This window comes from Manduca sexta, chromosome 5, assembly GCF_014839805.1.
Source record: "Manduca sexta isolate Smith_Timp_Sample1 chromosome 5, JHU_Msex_v1.0, whole genome shotgun sequence".
NCBI classification, from domain to species: domain Eukaryota; kingdom Metazoa; phylum Arthropoda; class Insecta; order Lepidoptera; family Sphingidae; genus Manduca; species Manduca sexta.
In genome coordinates this window covers 4,956,024-4,975,976 of record NC_051119.1, presented here as the reverse complement: position 1 = coordinate 4,975,976, position 19,953 = coordinate 4,956,024, and the positions used below count along the sequence as shown (strand labels likewise).

Below are 19,953 nucleotides of genomic sequence, written 5' to 3'. Positions count from 1 at the left end.
ATTACAAAAACATTGAAGTAACTTATTATTTGTATACAAATTTTTGTCTACCTTGGACACCACCGCCTTTGTCCCTTAACCTTATTTTTTTTAAATCACCCTGTAGATCACATAATGCTTACTTTTAGGTATTTTTTGTATATCGTGTTTTATTATATATGACAATCATGAACCATGTCCTCTAACCCTATTTCCATATAGCTGTATAAATAAAGAATATTTTTACAATCACCGCCAGGGTTCGGACAATCAGAGCGTAAGCAGCGAATGTATCACGCCGGCGAAGAGTAACGTCGACGATGACAACACAGACGACGGGAGGGACGAACACGACACACTGGGGAATGCTGGTACTTTTTTTTTTATTGCTTTTAATGACGAGACAAGCTTGCCGTTCGCCTGGTGGTAAACGATACTACCGCCCATAAACAGTAGAAACACCAACACCTTGAATTACAAAGTATTGTTTGGTATTCCACTGCGCTCGCCATCCTGAGACGTGAGATGTTTAGTCTTATGTCCAGTAGTTACATACCTAGGCGGACTCTCACATATGAGAAACCTACCACCAGTAAGTATTGGTATTGTTACGTTTTAGTATTCAAATAAATTTTCCAAAAAAATATATTGACGGTTGATAGTCTAATTGACTTAAGCGACATTTTCTTTCGAAAAATGTTATCTTTGTAAAAAACATAGACAAAAGTAGTTTAATTTTAATGTCTAACATTCGCGTAAATATAAGAAATCATTACAGACAAAAGTGCTGATTTTAAATATGTATGACATGTAGTGTCGTAAAAAAATGTCGCTTAAGTCAATTAGCTTTTCAACCGTCGATATGTTTATTACAAGTCAAAAAAGAAAAAAGCGACATAGACCGTAATATATGAATGTAATATATTCTGACCATTTGTTGAAACCTGTCAACAGGGTAGTCGCTATCGGTGCGGATACAAATATCCTACCACCAACCGATTAAAGATGGGTTTACTAGATATCACCACAATGGCTTCCTATAGCTAGTGTAATTTCTGGACTATGTCTAATATCAAACATAAACAAATGTGTAATGCAATACTTTACAACTTGATGTTTTGTGTGATTGCTATTATTTTTAGCCAGGCGCTTTTCATTATGTTCTTACATATCGACGGTTGAAAGGCTAATTGACGTAAGCGTACGGCTAAGGCTAAGACTTAAGCGACATAATGTCGCTTAAGTCTTAGCCTTTTAACCATCGATATAATAATGACTCAGTTGTAGAATATCAGTTATATGGTTATATGTTTTTCTCAGCATCAGCTACATGGCCAGACCTGAAGGACACGGCGCAGTTTGAGAGAGCCGCTTCAGCCATCATGGCCGGCAGGCCCCACACTATATCAGCTGGTGAGTAACATAAGCACACAATGAGAAAAATGGCGGTTAGTCATTCAGCTCCTCAGCTGCTGCTCCTCCTAATCCTCAGTTAAAATATTCTTCATTCCTCAGTCTATATAGTGTTGTGTTCTATTCTGTGATCCTGGAATGAAAAATATATTAGCACAGACTTACTACATGAATACTCCACAAAGTGTTACTCGACCCCATAGAATTTAATTTAGAATTGTCTAAGAAACGAAGACGTACTAAAATTTCCATAGTTGAATCAAATACAAAATATATGCTATTAAAACTTCAAAGATAAGATCTTTGTCTTCATGAGCCTTTGGAAGTTGTTTGCGCATTCCAGACCTCCTCGAAAGATTTCCACACCAACTTATCAAAAGGGGCCTGCATCTAGCTTAGATCTAATTGAACCTACTTTATAATCTGTTATGTCCATTGTAGCGTACGAGCGGAGCCACCCGCGGCCCGCACTGAGCGCGCACACGTTCTCGGCCGACGCGCGCGACGGCGCCCGGGACGGCGGCGTGTACGCACGCCCGCCGCTACCTACTGTGAGTATACATTTGGTTTGGTTAAAACGCCTCCTTAGATCATGATTTTGTCACCCGCATTGCCATGGAGGGAGGTGGACAATTAATATTTCCAACTCCTCCCTATCTTTCTATTTGATTAATTTCGTTGTGGGATAATGACATATTAGTTTTCCCTGAGACTCGCCGAGCTTCACCGCTCGGTGTCATAATGCGTGCCACTGCTGATCCTGGCTTACAGGAGTTGTAGTGGTGGGTGTGAGGGCGGGAAAGACTCTACTGTGAGTATACATCATATCATTCTGAATACGCGACGCACCACCTTTTGGGCTTGGTGTTGGTTTGTTGGTTGGTGTTGTGGGGTGTCGCGGAGTAGACTGTAAGCATTTTCGTCGATGCTATTCATGGTAGTATGCGTGTGCGCCTATGCTGCTCACGCACACTGTAAGTGATCAGTAAAAGTAGTGGGGCGCGCCTTCGTGAATGAAATGTTCCTTTTTTTTTTATTGATGATTTGGCAAAGTGACTTTGCGGGATGTTGAGTAAATTGAAGCCCAAAGAAAATGTTAAACGACAGGAGGCAAAAGTATCTAGCTTGTTTACGTTCGTATACGTATTTAGAAAATAATATTTATGATGCAGAGATGTTCGTCGCTGGAGCGTCCGTCGGTGCCGGCCAAGACGACGCAGCACGAGTTCAAACCGAGCAAGCCCTCCTCACTGCCACCGCACCTCACCAAAGGTACTACACAATACGGACGTCATTGTTATACGATCTTCATAACTATCCGCAGATCGATCCAAAATAAAAACCGATCAAAATTAAGCGAAACATATAGTTTTCAGTCGTACGCTATTTGTAGTGATGTCTCGTTGGCGTAGTTGGTTTCCGGGGTCTATATGTTAAATTAAAAGTAGCCAATCTTTGTGCTAAATTTTATTCAAATGTATTCAGTTTTTTCTGCGTTTAATTTTACAAATATCTTACGAAATATGATTACCCCTCGGCAGTTAATTATGCCGGCCTGTTGGAACCGGATACGCACAGGCCGATCCCGGAGCGCGACACGCTTGCGTGGGTCACTATGGCCGGTTTTAACAGGTTGTGCACGGCGGTCGCTATCCGGGCGGACCGTACTCGACTGTGGATTCATTAAAAGTAATTCGTGTTGTTCCAGAGATGCCGCAGGCGCTGTACGTGAACATGTCGGAGCTCGCCACGCTCGCCGCCGCGCGCGCGCACCACGCCGACCACCCGCACCAGGAGAAGGTACGCTCGCAACAGTAACGCGTGTTGTTACAGAGATGCTGTACGTGAACATGTCGGAGCTCGCCACGCTCGCCGCCGCGCGCGCGCACCACGCCGACCACCCGCACCAGGAGAAGGTACGCTCGCAACAGTAACGCGTGTTGTTACAGAGATGCTGTACGTGAACATGTCGGAGCTCGCCACGCTCGCCGCCGCGCGCGCGCACCACGCCGACCACCCGCACCAGGAGAAGGTACGCTCGCAACAGTAACGCGTGTTGTTACAGAGATGCTGTACGTGAACATGTCGGAGCTCGCCACGCTCGCCGCCGCGCGCGCGCACCACGCCGACCACCCGCACCAGGAGAAGGTACGCTCGCAACAGTAACGCGTGTTGTTACAGAGATGCTGTACGTGAACATGTCGGAGCTCGCCACGCTCGCCGCCGCGCGCGCGCACCACGCCGACCACCCGCACCAGGAGAAGGTACGCTCGCAACAGTAACGCGTGTTGTTACAGAGATGCTGTACGTGAACATGTCGGAGCTCGCCACGCTCGCCGCCGCGCGCGCGCACCACGCCGACCACCCGCACCAGGAGAAGGTACGCTCGCAACAGTAACGCGTGTTGTTACAGAGATGCTGTACGTGAACATGTCGGAGCTCGCCACGCTCGCCGCCGCGCGCGCGCACCACGCCGACCACCCGCACCAGGAGAAGGTACGCTCGCAACAGTAACGCGTGTTGTTACAGAGATGCTGTACGTGAACATGTCGGAGCTCGCCACGCTCGCCGCCGCGCGCGCGCACCACGCCGACCACCCGCACCAGGAGAAGGTACGCTCGCAACAGTAACGCGTGTTGTTACAGAGATGCTGTACGTGAACATGTCGGAGCTCGCCACGCTCGCCGCCGCGCGCGCGCACCACGCCGACCACCCGCACCAGGAGAAGGTACGCTCGCAACAGTAACGCGTGTTGTTACAGAGATGCTGTACGTGAACATGTCGGAGCTCGCCACGCTTCACCGCCGCGCGCGCGCACCACGCCGACCACCCGCACCAGGAGAAGGTACGCTCGCAACAGTAACGCGTGTTGTTACAGAGATGCTGTACGTGAACATGTCGGAGCTCGCCACGCTCGCCGCCGCGCGCGCGCACCACGCCGACCACCCGCACCAGGAGAAGGTACGCTCGCAACAGTAACGCGTGTTGTTACAGAGATGCTGTACGTGAACATGTCGGAGCTCGCCACGCTCGCCTGCCGCGCGCGCGCACCACGCCGACCACCCGCACCAGGAGAAGGTACGCTCGCAACAGTAACGCGTGTTGTTACAGAGATGCTGTACGTGAACATGTCGGAGCTCGCCACGCTCGCCGCCGCGCGCGCGCACCACGCCGACCACCCGCACCAGGAGAAGGTACGCTCGCAACAGTAACGCGTGTTGTTACAGAGATGCTGTACGTGAACATGTCGGAGCTCGCCACGCTCGCCGCCGCGCGCGCGCACCACGCCGACCACCCGCACCAGGAGAAGGTACGCTCGCAACAGTAACGCGTGTTGTTACAGAGATGCTGTACGTGAACATGTCGGAGCTCGCCACGCTCGCCGCCGCGCGCGCGCACCACGCCGACCACCCGCACCAGGAGAAGGTACGCTCGCAACAGTAACGCGTGTTGTTACAGAGATGCTGTACGTGAACATGTCGGAGCTCGCCACGCACGCAGCCGCGCGAGAGCACCACGCCGACCACCCGCACCAGGAGAAGGTACGCTCGCAACAGTAACGCGTGTTGTTACAGAGATGCTGTACGTGAACATGTCGGAGCTCGCCACGCTCGCCGCCGCGCGCGCGCACCACGCCGACCACCCGCACCAGGAGAAGGTACGCTCGCAACAGTAACGCGTGTTGTTACAGAGATGCTGTACGTGAACATGTCGGAGCTCGCCACGCTCGCCGCCGCGCGCGCGCACCACGCCGACCACCCGCACCAGGAGAAGGTACGCTCGCAACAGTAACGCGTGTTGTTACAGAGATGCTGTACGTGAACATGTCGGAGCTCGCCACGCTCGCCGCCGCGCGCGCGCACCACGCCGACCACCCGCACCAGGAGAAGGTACGCTCGCAACAGTAACGCGTGTTGTTACAGAGATGCTGTACGTGAACATGTCGGAGCTCGCCACGCTCGCCGCCGCGCGCGCGCACCACGCCGACCACCCGCACCAGGAGAAGGTACGCTCGCAACAGTAACGCGTGTTGTTACAGAGATGCTGTACGTGAACATGTCGGAGCTCGCCACGCTCGCCGCCGCGCGCGCGCACCACGCCGACCACCCGCACCAGGAGAAGGTACGCTCGCAACAGTAACGCGTGTTGTTACAGAGATGCTGTACGTGAACATGTCGGAGCTCGCCACGCTCGCCGCCGCGCGCGCGCACCACGCCGACCACCCGCACCAGGGAGAAGGTACGCTCGCAACAGTAACGCGTGTTGTTACAGAGATGCTGTACGTGAACATGTCGGAGCTCGCCACGCTCGCCGCCGCGCGCGCGCACCACGCCGACCACCCGCACCAGGAGAAGGTACGCTCGCAACAGTAACGCGTGTTGTTACAGAGATGCTGTACGTGAACATGTCGGAGCTCGCCACGCTCGCCGCCGCGCGCGCGCACCACGCCGACCACCCGCACCAGGAGAAGGTACGCTCGCAACAGTAACGCGTGTTGTTACAGAGATGCTGTACGTGAACATGTCGGAGCTCGCCACGCTCGCCGCCGCGCGCGCGCACCACGCCGACCACCCGCACCAGGAGAAGGTACGCTCGCAACAGTAACGCGTGTTGTTACAGAGATGCTGTACGTGAACATGTCGGAGCTCGCCACGCTCGCCGCCGCGCGCGCGCACCACGCCGACCACCCGCACCAGGAGAAGGTACGCTCGCAACAGTAACGCGTGTTGTTACAGAGATGCTGTACGTGAACATGTCGGAGCTCGCCACGCTCGCCGCCGCGCGCGCGCACCACGCCGACCACCCGCACCAGGAGAAGGTACGCTCGCAACAGTAACGCGTGTTGTTACAGAGATGCTGTACGTGAACATGTCGGAGCTCGCCACGCTCGCCGCCGCGCGCGCGCACCACGCCGACCACCCGCACCAGGAGAAGGTACGCTCGCAACAGTAACGCGTGTTGTTACAGAGATGCTGTACGTGAACATGTCGGAGCTCGCCACGCTCGCCGCCGCGCGCGCGCACCACGCCGACCACCCGCACCAGGAGAAGGTACGCTCGCAACAGTAACGCGTGTTGTTACAGAGATGCTGTACGTGAACATGTCGGAGCTCGCCACGCTCGCCGCCGCGCGCGCGCACCACGCCGACCACCCGCACCAGGAGAAGGTACGCTCGCAACAGTAACGCGTGTTGTTACAGAGATGCTGTACGTGAACATGTCGGAGCTCGCCACGCTCGCCGCGCGCGCGCACCACGCCGACCACCCGCACCAGGAGAAGGTACGCTCGCAACAGTAACGCGTGTTGTTACAGAGATGCTGTACGTGAACATGTCGGAGCTCGCCACGCTCGCCGCCGCGCGCGCGCACCACGCCGACCACCCGCACCAGGAGAAGGTACGCTCGCAACAGTAACGCGTGTTGTTACAGAGATGCTGTACGTGAACATGTCGGAGCTCGCCACGCTCGCCGCCGCGCGCGCGCACCACGCCGACCACCCGCACCAGGGAGAAGGTACGCTCGCAACAGTAACGCGTGTTGTTACAGAGATGCTGTACGTGAACATGTCGGAGCTCGCCACGCTCGCCGCCGCGCGCGCGCACCACGCCGACCACCCGCACCAGGAGAAGGTACGCTCGCAACAGTAACGCGTGTTGTTACAGAGATGCTGTACGTGAACATGTCGGAGCTCGCCACGCTCGCCGCCGCGCGCGCGCACCACGCCGACCACCCGCACCAGGAGAAGGTACGCTCGCAGCGGGGCGGGGGGGGGGGGGGGTACAATTCCAACTCTTGGCGCTTAGGCAAATCTAGAATTTCTCGAAAACTTGCAGCTGTGGAGCTTGGCAAGCAGGTTTCACCGCGTAAAAAATCGCGATAATCTGACTTGAAATGAAGCTTGCAACATTTGCGGCGAGTTGCATGTGCGAAGACTTATTGAAATATTGCAGCACATACAGAGAATTTGCGTGCAATAGCGAATCGTCATATACCAGGTGTTACTTTATCCGTATAAAAATAGCCCATAGATATGTGAATCCAGGATATACTAGGTCTAACGGCCATTTCCAATAAACAATCCCAATCTTAATCTTCAATCCGATTCTGAGAATGAACCAATCAAAATCACTAATTTGTGAGCATGTCAAAAAAACTTTGTTCTGACTGGTCCTTTTTTGAGATAAATCGAAAATGCGATTAGGATCGTTTATTGTAAATGGCGGTTATAATTTTTCTCCAATAGGTACCAATCAAAATGAATGTCAAATACGGTAAGCGCCGGTCATATCGATAGTTGAAAGGCTTAAGTAAAATGTCGCTTAAGTCAATTAAGCGACATTTTTTCTATGTTTGCTATCTCAGAACTCTCTGGACTGGGTGAATCGATTTCTAGGATTCTTTTTTTATCTTTAACTTGTTGCTTCCCGTGTGGTCCCATATAAATGTCATTGTTGTTGAACCATAGTTTGCTCGCGATTTTGCACGCGTGATAGTTTTTCCAGGATTAAAATCCCGTTATACTGGCTACTTTTTATGCCAGAAAATAATATTTACGCGAGCGGGGCCACAGGCAAAAGTTAGTTTACGAGTACATAAAAAACAAACACGCCCGTCTTATATAATTTTATTAATAAAACTTAATGAAAAATCACTTTATACACAAAATTAATCAATATTAAACATTCTCATGTTGGTCGTTTTGTCTAAATAGTATATCGGCTTGCCTCGTTTCTGACGCGTTGATCTGTCAAAAGGAAATAATATTACAATGGTGCTTAGCGGTTGATGCAAAATGGACTTTATGTTGATCGTTTAAAGTTGATTATGCTTTAGCTACATATTTATATAAATACGTCAAAGTACGGCCATTGTGGAATTGTGGTTTTGGTTATTTTAACACACAAATATGAGATTGAAAAGTGGCGACAGCGCATTAGGGGGTGGCAACGGTCTAGAGGCGACAGCGGCCTTCGGGGCGATAGGGGTCTATAGGCGACAGCGGCTTATGGGGCGGCACACGGTCTAGTGGCGACTGCGGCCTTCGGGGCGATAGGGGTCTATAGGCGACAGCGGCTTATGGGGCGGCACACGGTCTAGTGGCGACTGCGGCCTTCGGGGCGATAGGGGTCTATAGGCGACAGCGGCTTATGGGGCGGCACACGGTCTAGTGGCGACTGCGGCCTTCGGGGCGATAGGGGTCTATAGGCGACAGCGGCTTATGGGGCGGCACACGGTCTAGTAGCGACTGCGGCCTTCGGGGCGATAGGGGTCTATAGGCGACAGCGGCTTATGGGGCGGCACACGGTCTAGTGGCGACTGCGGCCTTCGGGGCGATAGGGGTCTATAGGCGACAGCGGCTTATGGGGCGGCACACGGTCTAGTGGCGACTGCGGCCTTCGGGGCGATAGGGGTCTATAGGCGACAGCGGCTTATGGGGCGGCACACGGTCTAGTGGCGACTGCGGCCTTCGGGGCGATAGGGGTCTATAGGCGACAGCGGCTTATGGGGCGGCACACGGTCTAGTAGCGACTGCGGCCTTCGGGGCGATAGGGGTCTATAGGCGACAGCGGCTTATGGGGCGGCACACGGTCTAGTGGCGACTGCGGCCTTCGGGGCGATAGGGGTCTATAGGCGACAGCGGCTTATGGGGCGGCACACGGTCTAGTGGCGACTGCGGCCTATTTTAATGTAGAGTCGGCACAGTTACTATCTGGGACCTAATTTTTTGCTCCAGCAAAATAGGCACCCATACACTGGACATTTAGAGCGGCACAAATTGAGTGGTCTATATTTAAGCAATGTATAAGTACGTTTTTTTCTGTCGCAGTATAAATCCATGTTATGGATGCCATTCTTGAACCTGGATAGCGGAACAATGATTATGTCGGACTTAGACAACATTATGAGTGGCCTTCTCCAATTATACAGTCATACCAACTAAAACCTGTGGTAGCTGGCTTCTGTGCACATAAAACGGTCCCAGAGGGGCGAGAGTGCTGCCGAATTCGCCAGAACCGTCTTAGCACAATGCCGCTACGCATCTCATTTGGGACTCAGAGGTCTTTCGGCACCATTTGTCGAAATGATGCCGCATATTTCCCTGCTACGCCGTCAGGACTCCCGATAGCCCCCTTTTAGTCGAATGAATAAGTCCTATTTATACATGTATACATACTAGACGTATAGTACATACTTACATCTTGTCCCAATTGAACTTGGCTGCCAAAGTCTCCGAGATCTGTCCCTCTTTGAGTTGTTTCTTCACGACCCGTTCGACCATGCGCAGTGATGAGAACATGTTTTGTACGTTCTGCGGCTGACGGTTGCGTGATGTTGTCTGTTAGAGATGTTTGGGTTGTGTGACTTGATATAACGTGATTTAAACTTTATTGTGTTAAAAATAAGAGTTGTTTTTAAGATTTTACGCTATGGATGGAGTAAACACGCATTTATTATTATTGATTATTGGGTATTTGTTTGTATGTTTATCCGGGAAAAGTGACAAAACGTGATGCCTTATATATTTGTTGATAAAAAAATAATAATAAATAATAATATCAGCCCTGTATTATATACTGTCCCACTGCTGAGCACGGGCCTCCTCTACCACTGAGAGGGATTAGGCCTTAGTCCACCACGCTGGCCTAGTGCGGATTGGTAGACTTCACACCTTCGAAATTCCTATAGAGAACTCCTCGGATGTGCAGGTTTCCTCATGATGTTTTCCTTCACCGTTAAAGCGAACGATAAATTCATAAAGAAAACACACATGATTTTTTAGAAAAGTCAGAGGTGTGTACCCTTGGGATTTGAGCCTGCGGACATTCGTCTCAGCAGTCCGTTCCACACCCAACTAGGCTATCGCCGCTTATTATATTTGTTGATGTTAGGATATATTTTGTGTCCACTCGGAAAGCGACTACCGAGCACAAGCTAAAACAAACATAGTGCCACACGTAAGTGTGTCACATTCTGGGATTGTGCAGTCCGGTTTTGAACAGGCCGGCATAATTTTGTCAACTGGCAAGGGATAATTTTTCGTCAGCCGACACTAACTGGGCCCTACTACACTTACCATCAAATGGAGACAGTTTGCCTTACTCGAAAAAAAATTACCATAATTTCAACGGCGTCCATCAGTTTACTAAGCTCCTTCCGCTCCCTGTCGGTAAGACCGCGGTCTTGCCAGTCGAAGATGCCCGCGTCGCGCATCTTCTCCTTGATCTTGTCCAGCGTGATGGGGTAAGTTGACTGTTGCACCTCGCCGGACTTGTAGGCCGCTTTCGCGTCTGTCAGGTCGTCTATTGGGCTGCGAAGGGAAATAAGTAAATAAACATTATAAATTGGATGGAGATTATATTATAATAAAATTGAATTTACTTAAGCGACATTTTTTTGCGACACTCAATTTCATCATCATCATCTCAGCCACAGGAGGCCTCCCCCAAGGATCTCCACGTCGACCTGTTGGAAGCGGCCTGCATCCAGCTACTTCCTGTGACCTTAGCCAGGTCGTCCGTCCACCTTGTAGGCGGGCGTCCGACATTTCGCTTGCCTGTAGGTGGCCTCCACTCTAGAACCTTTCGACCCTTTCAATTTCGTACATACTTATAATAAGCACGTGGTTTTTTAACCTAGTAACTTTTTTTTAAAACCCATCTTCTTGCAGTTCCATTGACGTTGCCAGATGGCGGTGTGTTATTCGGTCCACTAGTTGTACCACCACATTATGGATTGGATGCATAAAGCAGCAGACCGGGCTCTGTGGCGTACTTTGGGAGCGACCTATGTCCAGCAGTGGACTGCAACGGGCTGATGATGATGATATTATAAACCCATCTAACCTCGAAGTAGGCAGAGGTGCTTCCAGGGCATCCTTTATCGTCATGCGTGTTCCGTCCAATGACGTAATGGGGGGCGAATCTATCGCCATATCGGGCACAAATTTTACACTCCGGGCTTATACTGAGTAGATAGCCTCATCTAAGCGTTATTATGGGTAATTATTTTTTGTAATTGACATATCCTAATATAGGCATTGTTTGTAGAGGAAAAAGTTTTTAGTTTACATTCAATGTTATGATGAATACTAAGTATTTGGAAATAATTAATATTTACTTACCATTGTACACTTATATGGACGTGTATTGCAAGTCTGTGAAAAAATAAATCAAAAGGATTAAAGCTGGGTTTGATATATAACCTTTTAAATATGTGGTAAAAAACTTTATGAGTTTTAAGACAAATTTTATAAAAATGACATTATGTATATCGTGTAGGTATGGTTATTTTAACTTATAAAAGGAGGATTTTTTGTCTAGGGTACCTAAAATGCCTGATTTAAAAAAAAAACCTTATAGATAAATAAAAAAAAAATAGCAAATATAATAATAACAAGTGGTTAAAAAACATTTTTTTTTTGTTTAAAATGACTAAATATTGTTTATATTTTACGTGGCAATCGAAAGCTATTACTAAATGTTACGAAATGTAATTTTAGTTAACATCACAGTACACCCAACGAAGTCAATACAGTAGGTATGAAATATGACGTATAAACATATCACCAACTCAAAGGTAAAAGAATATAAATTAAGAAATATTTAGAGTTTCAACCTTTTTCTGTTGTTAATAAACGATCCCAATCTCAATCTTCAATCCGATTCCGATAAACCAATCAAAATAACTCATTTGTAATCATGTCAAAAAAAACTGATTGATCAATTTTTGAGATAGATCGACAAAAGCGATTAGGATCGTTTATTGAAAATGGCGGTTATAATTTTTCCACATTACCAATTAAAATGACTGTCAAATACGATAAACGCCGGTCATACCGACGCTTGAAAGGCTAATTGACTTAAGCGACATTTTTTCCGACACTAAGTTTCATACATATTTAAAATCAGCTCCTTTTTATATATATATTTTTTTAATTATTTAACAAAAGGCATAACACAGATCACAATCATTATAAAGAATACTTAAGCACTAAATTACATTAAGACTAGATTGTATTCTTTAAACCTATGCCCTAATTGAAATTATACTACGGAAACGACTCTACAAAAATATATTGTTTTTTAATATAGGTAAAAATTTTCAAAAAAAAAAATGTCGCTTAAGTCAGTTAGCATTTCAACCATCGATATGGTTACCCTATATGTAGGTACGGTCAACCACAAAAGTAGCTCAACAAATACATAATTTCATTTCACCTTTAAACTTTTGTAGCCGTATGAACATTTTTTCTTCACTAAAATAAACTTCAAATGGTTTAATTTATTTTAGACAAAGAAAAAAGAATGTATCGATTGAAATTAATGTGTACAAGCGTTTTGAAGTTTTGAATTTGTTCAGCTCTCGAGGCTGACTGTACATGTTTAATTAAAAATTGCACTCGGTTTTCTAATTTATGGTCATGTAGTCGGTATGCAATGAATCACTAGAATGCCGAGTAATGGTATAGCTTATGTAATGTTATGTTACCATTAAACGTACATTTTTAATGGAATGTTATGAAACTATTGTTTATTTATCAAGAAGGCAATTAAGTAGGTCTTATAACAAGTGAGTAGAATAGAAAAAAAAACACAAATAAACACGAATCAATAGACACTTCATTTGTCAAAATCGGTTCAGGGGAAATGACGATAGAGTGTTACATGAAATGGATACATAGGGTGTTAAAATCACGCTTCCTTGTTTTGTCGTAGTCGGGTAAGGTCAATAGTAAGGAGATCAAATTTTGGTATACGTATTTTTAGCCCGATCAAAATAAAGAAATACGTCGCCATGTTGCGGTGAAAAATATTTTTTTTTTTGTATGGGCGTCGCTAACTTTGAAATGAATAAACAAAAATGGCGCACAAATAAGCACAAGATATTTATTTTTTCTGATCAAGCTGTATCATCAAACTAGCAATTGGTTCACCGTTTAAGTTTATTTATATTTTATTTTCATATATCTATCTAAAGATAATATTCAATAATCACTACATAGTATAAAACAAAAGTCGCTTTCTCTGTCCCTATGTATGCTTAAATCTTTAAAATTACACAACGGATTTTGATGCGGTTTTTTTTTAATAGAAAGAGTGATTCAAGAGGAAGGTTTAAAATGCTAATGCCCTACCTTAATAATGAACTAAATTGTACATTACGACTCAATGAATATATATGGAGCAGCGGTTTTATTTTACGATTTGGAAGTTGGTCCCATAGTAAGTTATTCGTATTGTGGGGTGAAATACCTTCTTTCGAGATTTAGGGGAATTTTGTTACAATGTGTATATTAGCTTAAAAATTACGTAAGTTAATTTACCTTTTTTTTTTTTTGCTCACTTACACAAGTTAAGGAAACCAAAAATCGATTGAGCAGATCAGATCTAGTAACATTTTTATTTCCGTCCTGCTTGTAAAAACAGCTGCCCTACCTTAAATTCAAGTCTAGCTACGACCCTGAATGACATCCATTAAATAGTAGAGAAATACTGTTATTGTGTTATGTTATACCCGTGCGAAGCCAGAGCGGGCCGCTATGTTTTTATATACAACGTTCACAGTTTTTCTGTAGTGTATTTAGTATCAGCATTGCACCCGTGCGAAGCCGGGGCGGGTCGCTAGTATCTATATAAGAAATTCAAAGTCCAATTTTGCACGTCATACATTATGGGTTTAGGGGTAAAATAATTATTAGAGAATTATTAATTATATGGACTATGTGTATTTTCCTTAATATTTTATTTTATGTAGTAGAACTGGCTTGCAAACTGTTTGAATTATTTGAACTCGATTATAATATTACTGTCTGACAACAAACTGAAGTAACAACATTTCATTTTGTTTTTCGTATCGTGAATAACATGACCGGGACTGTTTTCTTATAAAATTAGCAACAAATGTTTTTTTTTTATTATATGAAAATATTGATCACTGGTCACCAGCAGAAAGGCGCATTAATATGCCTTGAACACCCAAAAAATTCCCAAACATTACCTATGTTTGTTTCGAAATAAGTTGTTTTGGCATACCTACCTAAATAATACTCTGTAAACCTTTAGTGTAAATTATGTCCGATGTCATATTTTATGTTAGTTATGGTTGCGTGTAACTGGGTAGTTTGATTTGAGTGTTTGCTTTCTTTTGTTCTGTACGCACTGGGGATCCAAAAAAAAAATGAAAGTATTTTTTTTATCAGCTGACCTTCGCGGGTCAACGAACTGTTAATATTTTCAACAAACCATCACATAATACTCACAGGAAATTAATAATGGCTGCGTGAAGCATTATACAGGCACACCTTCACAAGCACTGTTACACTGAGCCGTGAGATTAGCAACACGTCGTTAAATCTACATTATATCGACCGTGTACCGACGCGCGATCCACAGGTGTACGCCGATTGAATGGTTTTGATCGTTTAGGTAAAATTGTGTTTTACTGGTGTCGTTCACAGCTTCGCCTTTTTGGAAGAAAAGTCCCGCTTCTCCGTACCTGTGTAAAACTTGTCTTATTATAATAATAATATCAGCCCTGTAATATATACTGTCCCACTGTTGGGCACGGGCCTTCTCTACTACTGAGAGGGATTAGGCCTTAGTCCACCGCGCTGGCCCAGTGCGGATTGGTAGACTTAGCACACCCTCGAAAATTCCTATAGGGAATTTCTCAGGTATGCAGGTTTCCTCACGATGTTTTCCTTCACCGTTATAGCAAGCGATAATGATGATGACAACAAAGAATACACACATATTTTTTTAGAAAAGTCAGAGGTGTGTGCCCTTGGGATTTGAACCCGCGGACATTTGTTTCGGCAGTCCGTTCCACAACCAACTAGGCTATCGCCGCTTCTCGGCTTCTCGCTCGGCTGTCTCATTAAGTATATATTAGTTAAACTTATATTTTACTAGGTGTCGCTCACAGCCTCCCCTTTATTGGAAGAAAACTGTTACTTTTTCATACTTGCATGATGTTTGTCTCATTGTATAATACCACAGTGTATTTTTCTGCATAGAGGGTGGCCCAAAATATGTTAATTCAAAGTATTTATCTATTTCCCAAATTTTATTCAATACCGTTTAGCGGTTTACATATAAGAAACAACAAAACGTCATGAAATTTTTTATTTATATTAGTACTTAAGATTAATCACACACAAAGTCACGCTTTTTATCCGTGAAGGTGTAGGCAGAAGCGCAACTGGTGCACCCACTTTTCGCTGTGCGTGTTCTGTCTCACATTCTGATAAGGTCATGGGGCTATCGTCATATCGGGCAGGGATTTTAAGGTCATGGGGCTATTGTCATATCGGGCAGGGATTTTAAGGTTAGGGGGCTATCGTCATATCGGGCAGGGATTTTACACTTCAGGTTTTATACTGAGTAACAAAACCCACAGTTTATCTGACGCGACCCCGCGGTCGAATCCGAGACCTCAGCACTGCAGTCATAACCTAATATAACATGAGTATGTGTGTGTGATTGCCTCAGTGGCAAACAAATAAAATAACAGCTTTACGACAAACACAAATACAAAACACAAATTTCTGCATAACATGAAAAGAACAATAAGGTTTATTATTACTTCCACGTTATTTACAAGTGGAATATGAAATAACAAAAATATTTACTAAGAAACATCTTGTTGTCGTCATTGTTAGAAGGAATTGCTTGTCTTACTACGTATTTTTTGTTTAGTATTATTATCATCCTTCATTGTTGACCCTTACTTCAATATGGCGTTGACAGAAAATTTGTTTTTACGTATGTAACAGAAATGAAAAAGTTTAGTTTTCTGACTTCTAACCACGGATAAACCTTCACCCGACGCAATTATTGTGCGTTCGGTCTCCATACCGAATGCACGCTGCATAGGGGGGTTTGTGTGTTGCGGTCCTAGGCACACTGTTAAGTGTGTATGCCTATTGCTTGCCAAATAAAAAAAATCACCTCGGACAAATTGCATTACCGAACCCATGAAAATTTATGCACGATTTTTTATATTCGGCTCAGCGTCTCCTATTACATACACTATAGAAAATTGTTTCCTGTTTCTTCCCTACGTATAAAAGTAATAAAACAGTTAAATCAAAACCCGTAAGAGCTGGCACAAAGTAATCGTCATAATTTTGCCACAAGTAACTTTGAAGTTTACAGTCAATGAAGGAACTGGTCGCTAGACCAAGCAGCCCATAAAACTAATTAACATCAAAGTATCAAAACCGATCGATCGTACTACACGCAAAGAAGTAAATAAAGCCCCGCGCATTAAACCATTGTTCGGGAGAAGAATGAACAGGTTTGACATAACACCGTCAGAAACAATTGTAACAATATAATACAATATACGATGTTCGCGAGACGTTATAACGTGTTGGTAAACTTTATCTTGACAACCTGTTACTTCCGGGTTACTAAACTACGCTCTAGTGACTAGATTGCCATTTACATTCATAGTATCACGCCTCTATCCCGTAGGGGTGGGCAGAGACTGTGGATTGCCACTTTGCACGATTCTGGCATACGTCTCTCGTTTCCTCCACCTTCATAAAATTTTTTCGTGCATTACCGCCGATTCTGGGTACTTTTGACCTGGCCTTTACTAAGTATGTCCGATATCTGACACTCAAAGGTTCGGTGAAGTCGACCCCTAACGGCTCTTCCAACCACATTCTCCTTACACATCCTCTTTGTCAGTCTTTCACCCATCCTCTTCAAATCACCTTAGCATACCCCTCTCAATTTTGGTAACTACATCCTTTGTCCCTCCACACATATCCATCACTGTAGTATTCCATATTCTAGTCTACTCTGCCATTGGTCATGCCATATGTCCGGTTTCGAACTTCTGTACTTCAACCGTCTTACGTCTTTGGTTGTGGGCGAGATGACGCACTCGCTGAAGACCATCGCTATGACCTCCAGCTGCCTACCATGCCCACCTCTTCTACAACTTTGAAGTTTCCAGGACTTGCGGCGAGTCGCATGTGTATAGAACTATAGAAATATTAACGTAGAAACATCTGGAAGTTCGCATCATATTTGTTGACAGGACTTGTTACTTAAGCATTTTTCTTAAATTTAATAAGCTGTTCCCGTAATGTAGAATGTAAGTAGTTTTTTCTTGATAATTTTTATTGTTTCGTTTTGTTTTATTTTGTGTATTTGTTTTTTTTCACTCTCAAGTGTCTTGGTGCACTTCGACTGTAAGCTTTTGTGATACTTAATTGATAAATAAATAAAGTATCTTAGCTTTACGCCGCAGCGCTGCGTTGCTCGGACAGATAATACATGTCTTGCAGATTGAAAGATGTTTTTTTTTTTTTATAAAATGAAATAAAAAAAATAACTTACCTTAAAACATTCTTAACTTCTTCATGAACATAAAAAAACTAATTTATCTACCTATATACTTGTTTTATAAAACTGAAGAGTTTGTTTGTTTGAGCAAGTTCGTTGGGCCGAGTTCCTTATCTACTAATTTTCTTAGTTTATGCAATAAAACTACCTTCATTTCAGGTATGTTCCGAGAGCAGTGCGAGTGAATCATCACTGGAGTCATCAAGCGGATACGGCAGTCAGGGTGCGTTCGCGGCGGAAGATTCCGCCCATCAGCACGCCATCCAACACGCTGACGGTAAGTGAACATTATTAGCATTCACTTAAAGTCCATTATAGAACGTTTTGTACGTGTGAGTGTAGTTGTGAAGTCGCAGGTATATTAGATGTGTTTGGATGCTTTGTTTGTTAGTGTGCATTTTTTTTATCAACGCTTTTGATGTTTGTTAAGAAGGATAGTACCTAATGAATAGTTGTATTGATGACTTTATAGTAGAAAGATTCAAGTACTTATAGAGGCATCAGATTCGAAATATTCGCTGTGGCTGCTTATGACCATTAATTTTGTAGACAGGCATTAGGATAAAAAGATGACGTATTTTATACTTAAATTCTTTTTTATAATTACTAGCTTTTAAAAAGATTTTCTGGGATTAAAGTCCCACTTTATATTTCCTCGAGATAAAATGGAGTCTTATATTAAGTGAGACCTCTAGTAACACATTGGTGAAAACTTCATTTAATTCCATGCAGTAGTGTTTGCGTGATGCGGGTACAAACATACAGACAGACAGTCCGACAAAGTCTAAAAATCGTTGTTTTGGCTTCTGTTGCTCTAATAAAGACCTCCATATTTAGTTTTTCAATATCCGTAATGTACACACATCGGCCTGTTATAATTTTATTATAAATAAATTCGTTAAAATTTATGTTTTTATAATCTCTGTGGTCATGGGTGCTTTGCATCAACTTTGTTTTCAACGACACCGGAGCCCTTTATAACGTAGTCTGCTCCCATGAGTACTTAGTAGTAAATAGCTGTAGTCAAGAGCGTCGCCAGCAGGGGCCTTTTTCTCTATCCCGTACGTTATGTTAACAGTGCGTAACAAGTACGTAACACAACGCGTCACGTTTAGGACTATAGAAATTTGGCTTACAGAATACCATTCCACGCACATTTCTCGAAGATAACATGACACGGCTGCGTTACGCGTTTACACTATCATACAGAATAAGGGCCCAGATGGGGGTTGCAAGTTAATATGGACAATTAAAAAAGTATGAATTGTAGGTAAAGTCGAGAGCACATGTTCCTCCATACTTCTACCCTGCTTTAACAATAACATAGGGCAGAGCGTAATTGAGCGTGCGGAATATTAGGAATGGAATTTGTGAATTCATTAGAGTTTTAGAACCTCTAGGGGGGGGGGTGGGCACCTGCCCCACTTTGTGACTCGCTGTAGAGGAATTATACGAATACGCTCCGGTGCAGTAGTATCCAGTCTAAGATAGGGGACCGAACAATAATTTATTATATTACTTGAAATAGAAATAAAAAAAAACCTGAATAAGAAAAAAAAATGATGTGCTATCTCTCTGAGATTAAACGATTAGTCACGCATATTGCATAATATTTAGAAAATTAACAACAGCAGAGATAAAATAGTGCTAAAAAGATTTATGTCAATTGCATTCCAATATATTCGTTTTTCCTTAACAATAATGTTTAAAAAAATTATACTTTCGCAATAAAAACTGTATGACTCAAAATGATCCATATTGGAACGATTTCATACGCCACGTGTGAATGACAAATTGTCTTTTTTGTTCGTGGTAGTGTGAATAAGTCATCTCTTTCATATGAAATGTCAATGTTAAGGATGCATGTGAGTGTACGGAATACTATTTTCCTTTAGGGCCTTGTTAGGGCGTGTTTATATTTTTAATTAATCATTGCTGATAAAAATAATTAATACAAATTATACCGAGTGAATTTATACGCGTATTTAGTATTACTTATACCAGCCACATATCAAAGACAGATAGTTTTTTTTCTATTTTATTATTGACAGCCTTTCTACCTACATACTACACCGAATTTTTAATATTCGTCACTTTTTTTACGGAATGACTGAGTATTTTTTTTTAGTTTGCATCTATGTAAGTTGTATTTTATGTTGCTATGTTTCGTTGTGTTTTTTTTGTTTGTTTTTGGTTTACAC

At 44.3% G+C, this 19,953-nt stretch overlaps 2 protein-coding genes across 3 annotated transcripts in view; one reads left to right on the top strand and one right to left on the bottom strand.

Annotated features, from left to right (window-relative positions):
• LOC115449904 overlaps positions 1–19,953 on the top strand; it is a 149,700-nt gene that overhangs the window by 112,878 nt on the left and 16,869 nt on the right. For both annotated transcript variants that reach the window (XM_037443049.1, XM_037443045.1), the window contains exons 11-16: positions 239–350; positions 1,300–1,392; positions 1,834–1,943; positions 2,565–2,664; positions 3,101–3,192; positions 17,912–18,029. In XM_037443049.1, coding sequence (XP_037298946.1) covers positions 239–350; positions 1,300–1,392; positions 1,834–1,943; positions 2,565–2,664; positions 3,101–3,192; positions 17,912–18,029 — 625 coding nt within the window. The remainder of the gene's footprint in view (positions 1–238; positions 351–1,299; positions 1,393–1,833; positions 1,944–2,564; positions 2,665–3,100; positions 3,193–17,911; positions 18,030–19,953) is intronic.
• On the bottom strand, positions 8,001–14,757 carry LOC115449913. The gene is made up of 5 exons (XM_037443065.1): positions 14,653–14,757; positions 11,515–11,547; positions 10,509–10,701; positions 9,590–9,729; positions 8,001–8,136 (listed from the first exon to the last, which is right to left on the bottom strand). The coding sequence occupies exons 1-5, from the start codon at positions 14,679–14,681 to the stop codon at positions 8,058–8,060; spliced, it is 474 nt and encodes a 157-aa protein (XP_037298962.1). The 5' UTR covers positions 14,682–14,757; the 3' UTR covers positions 8,001–8,057.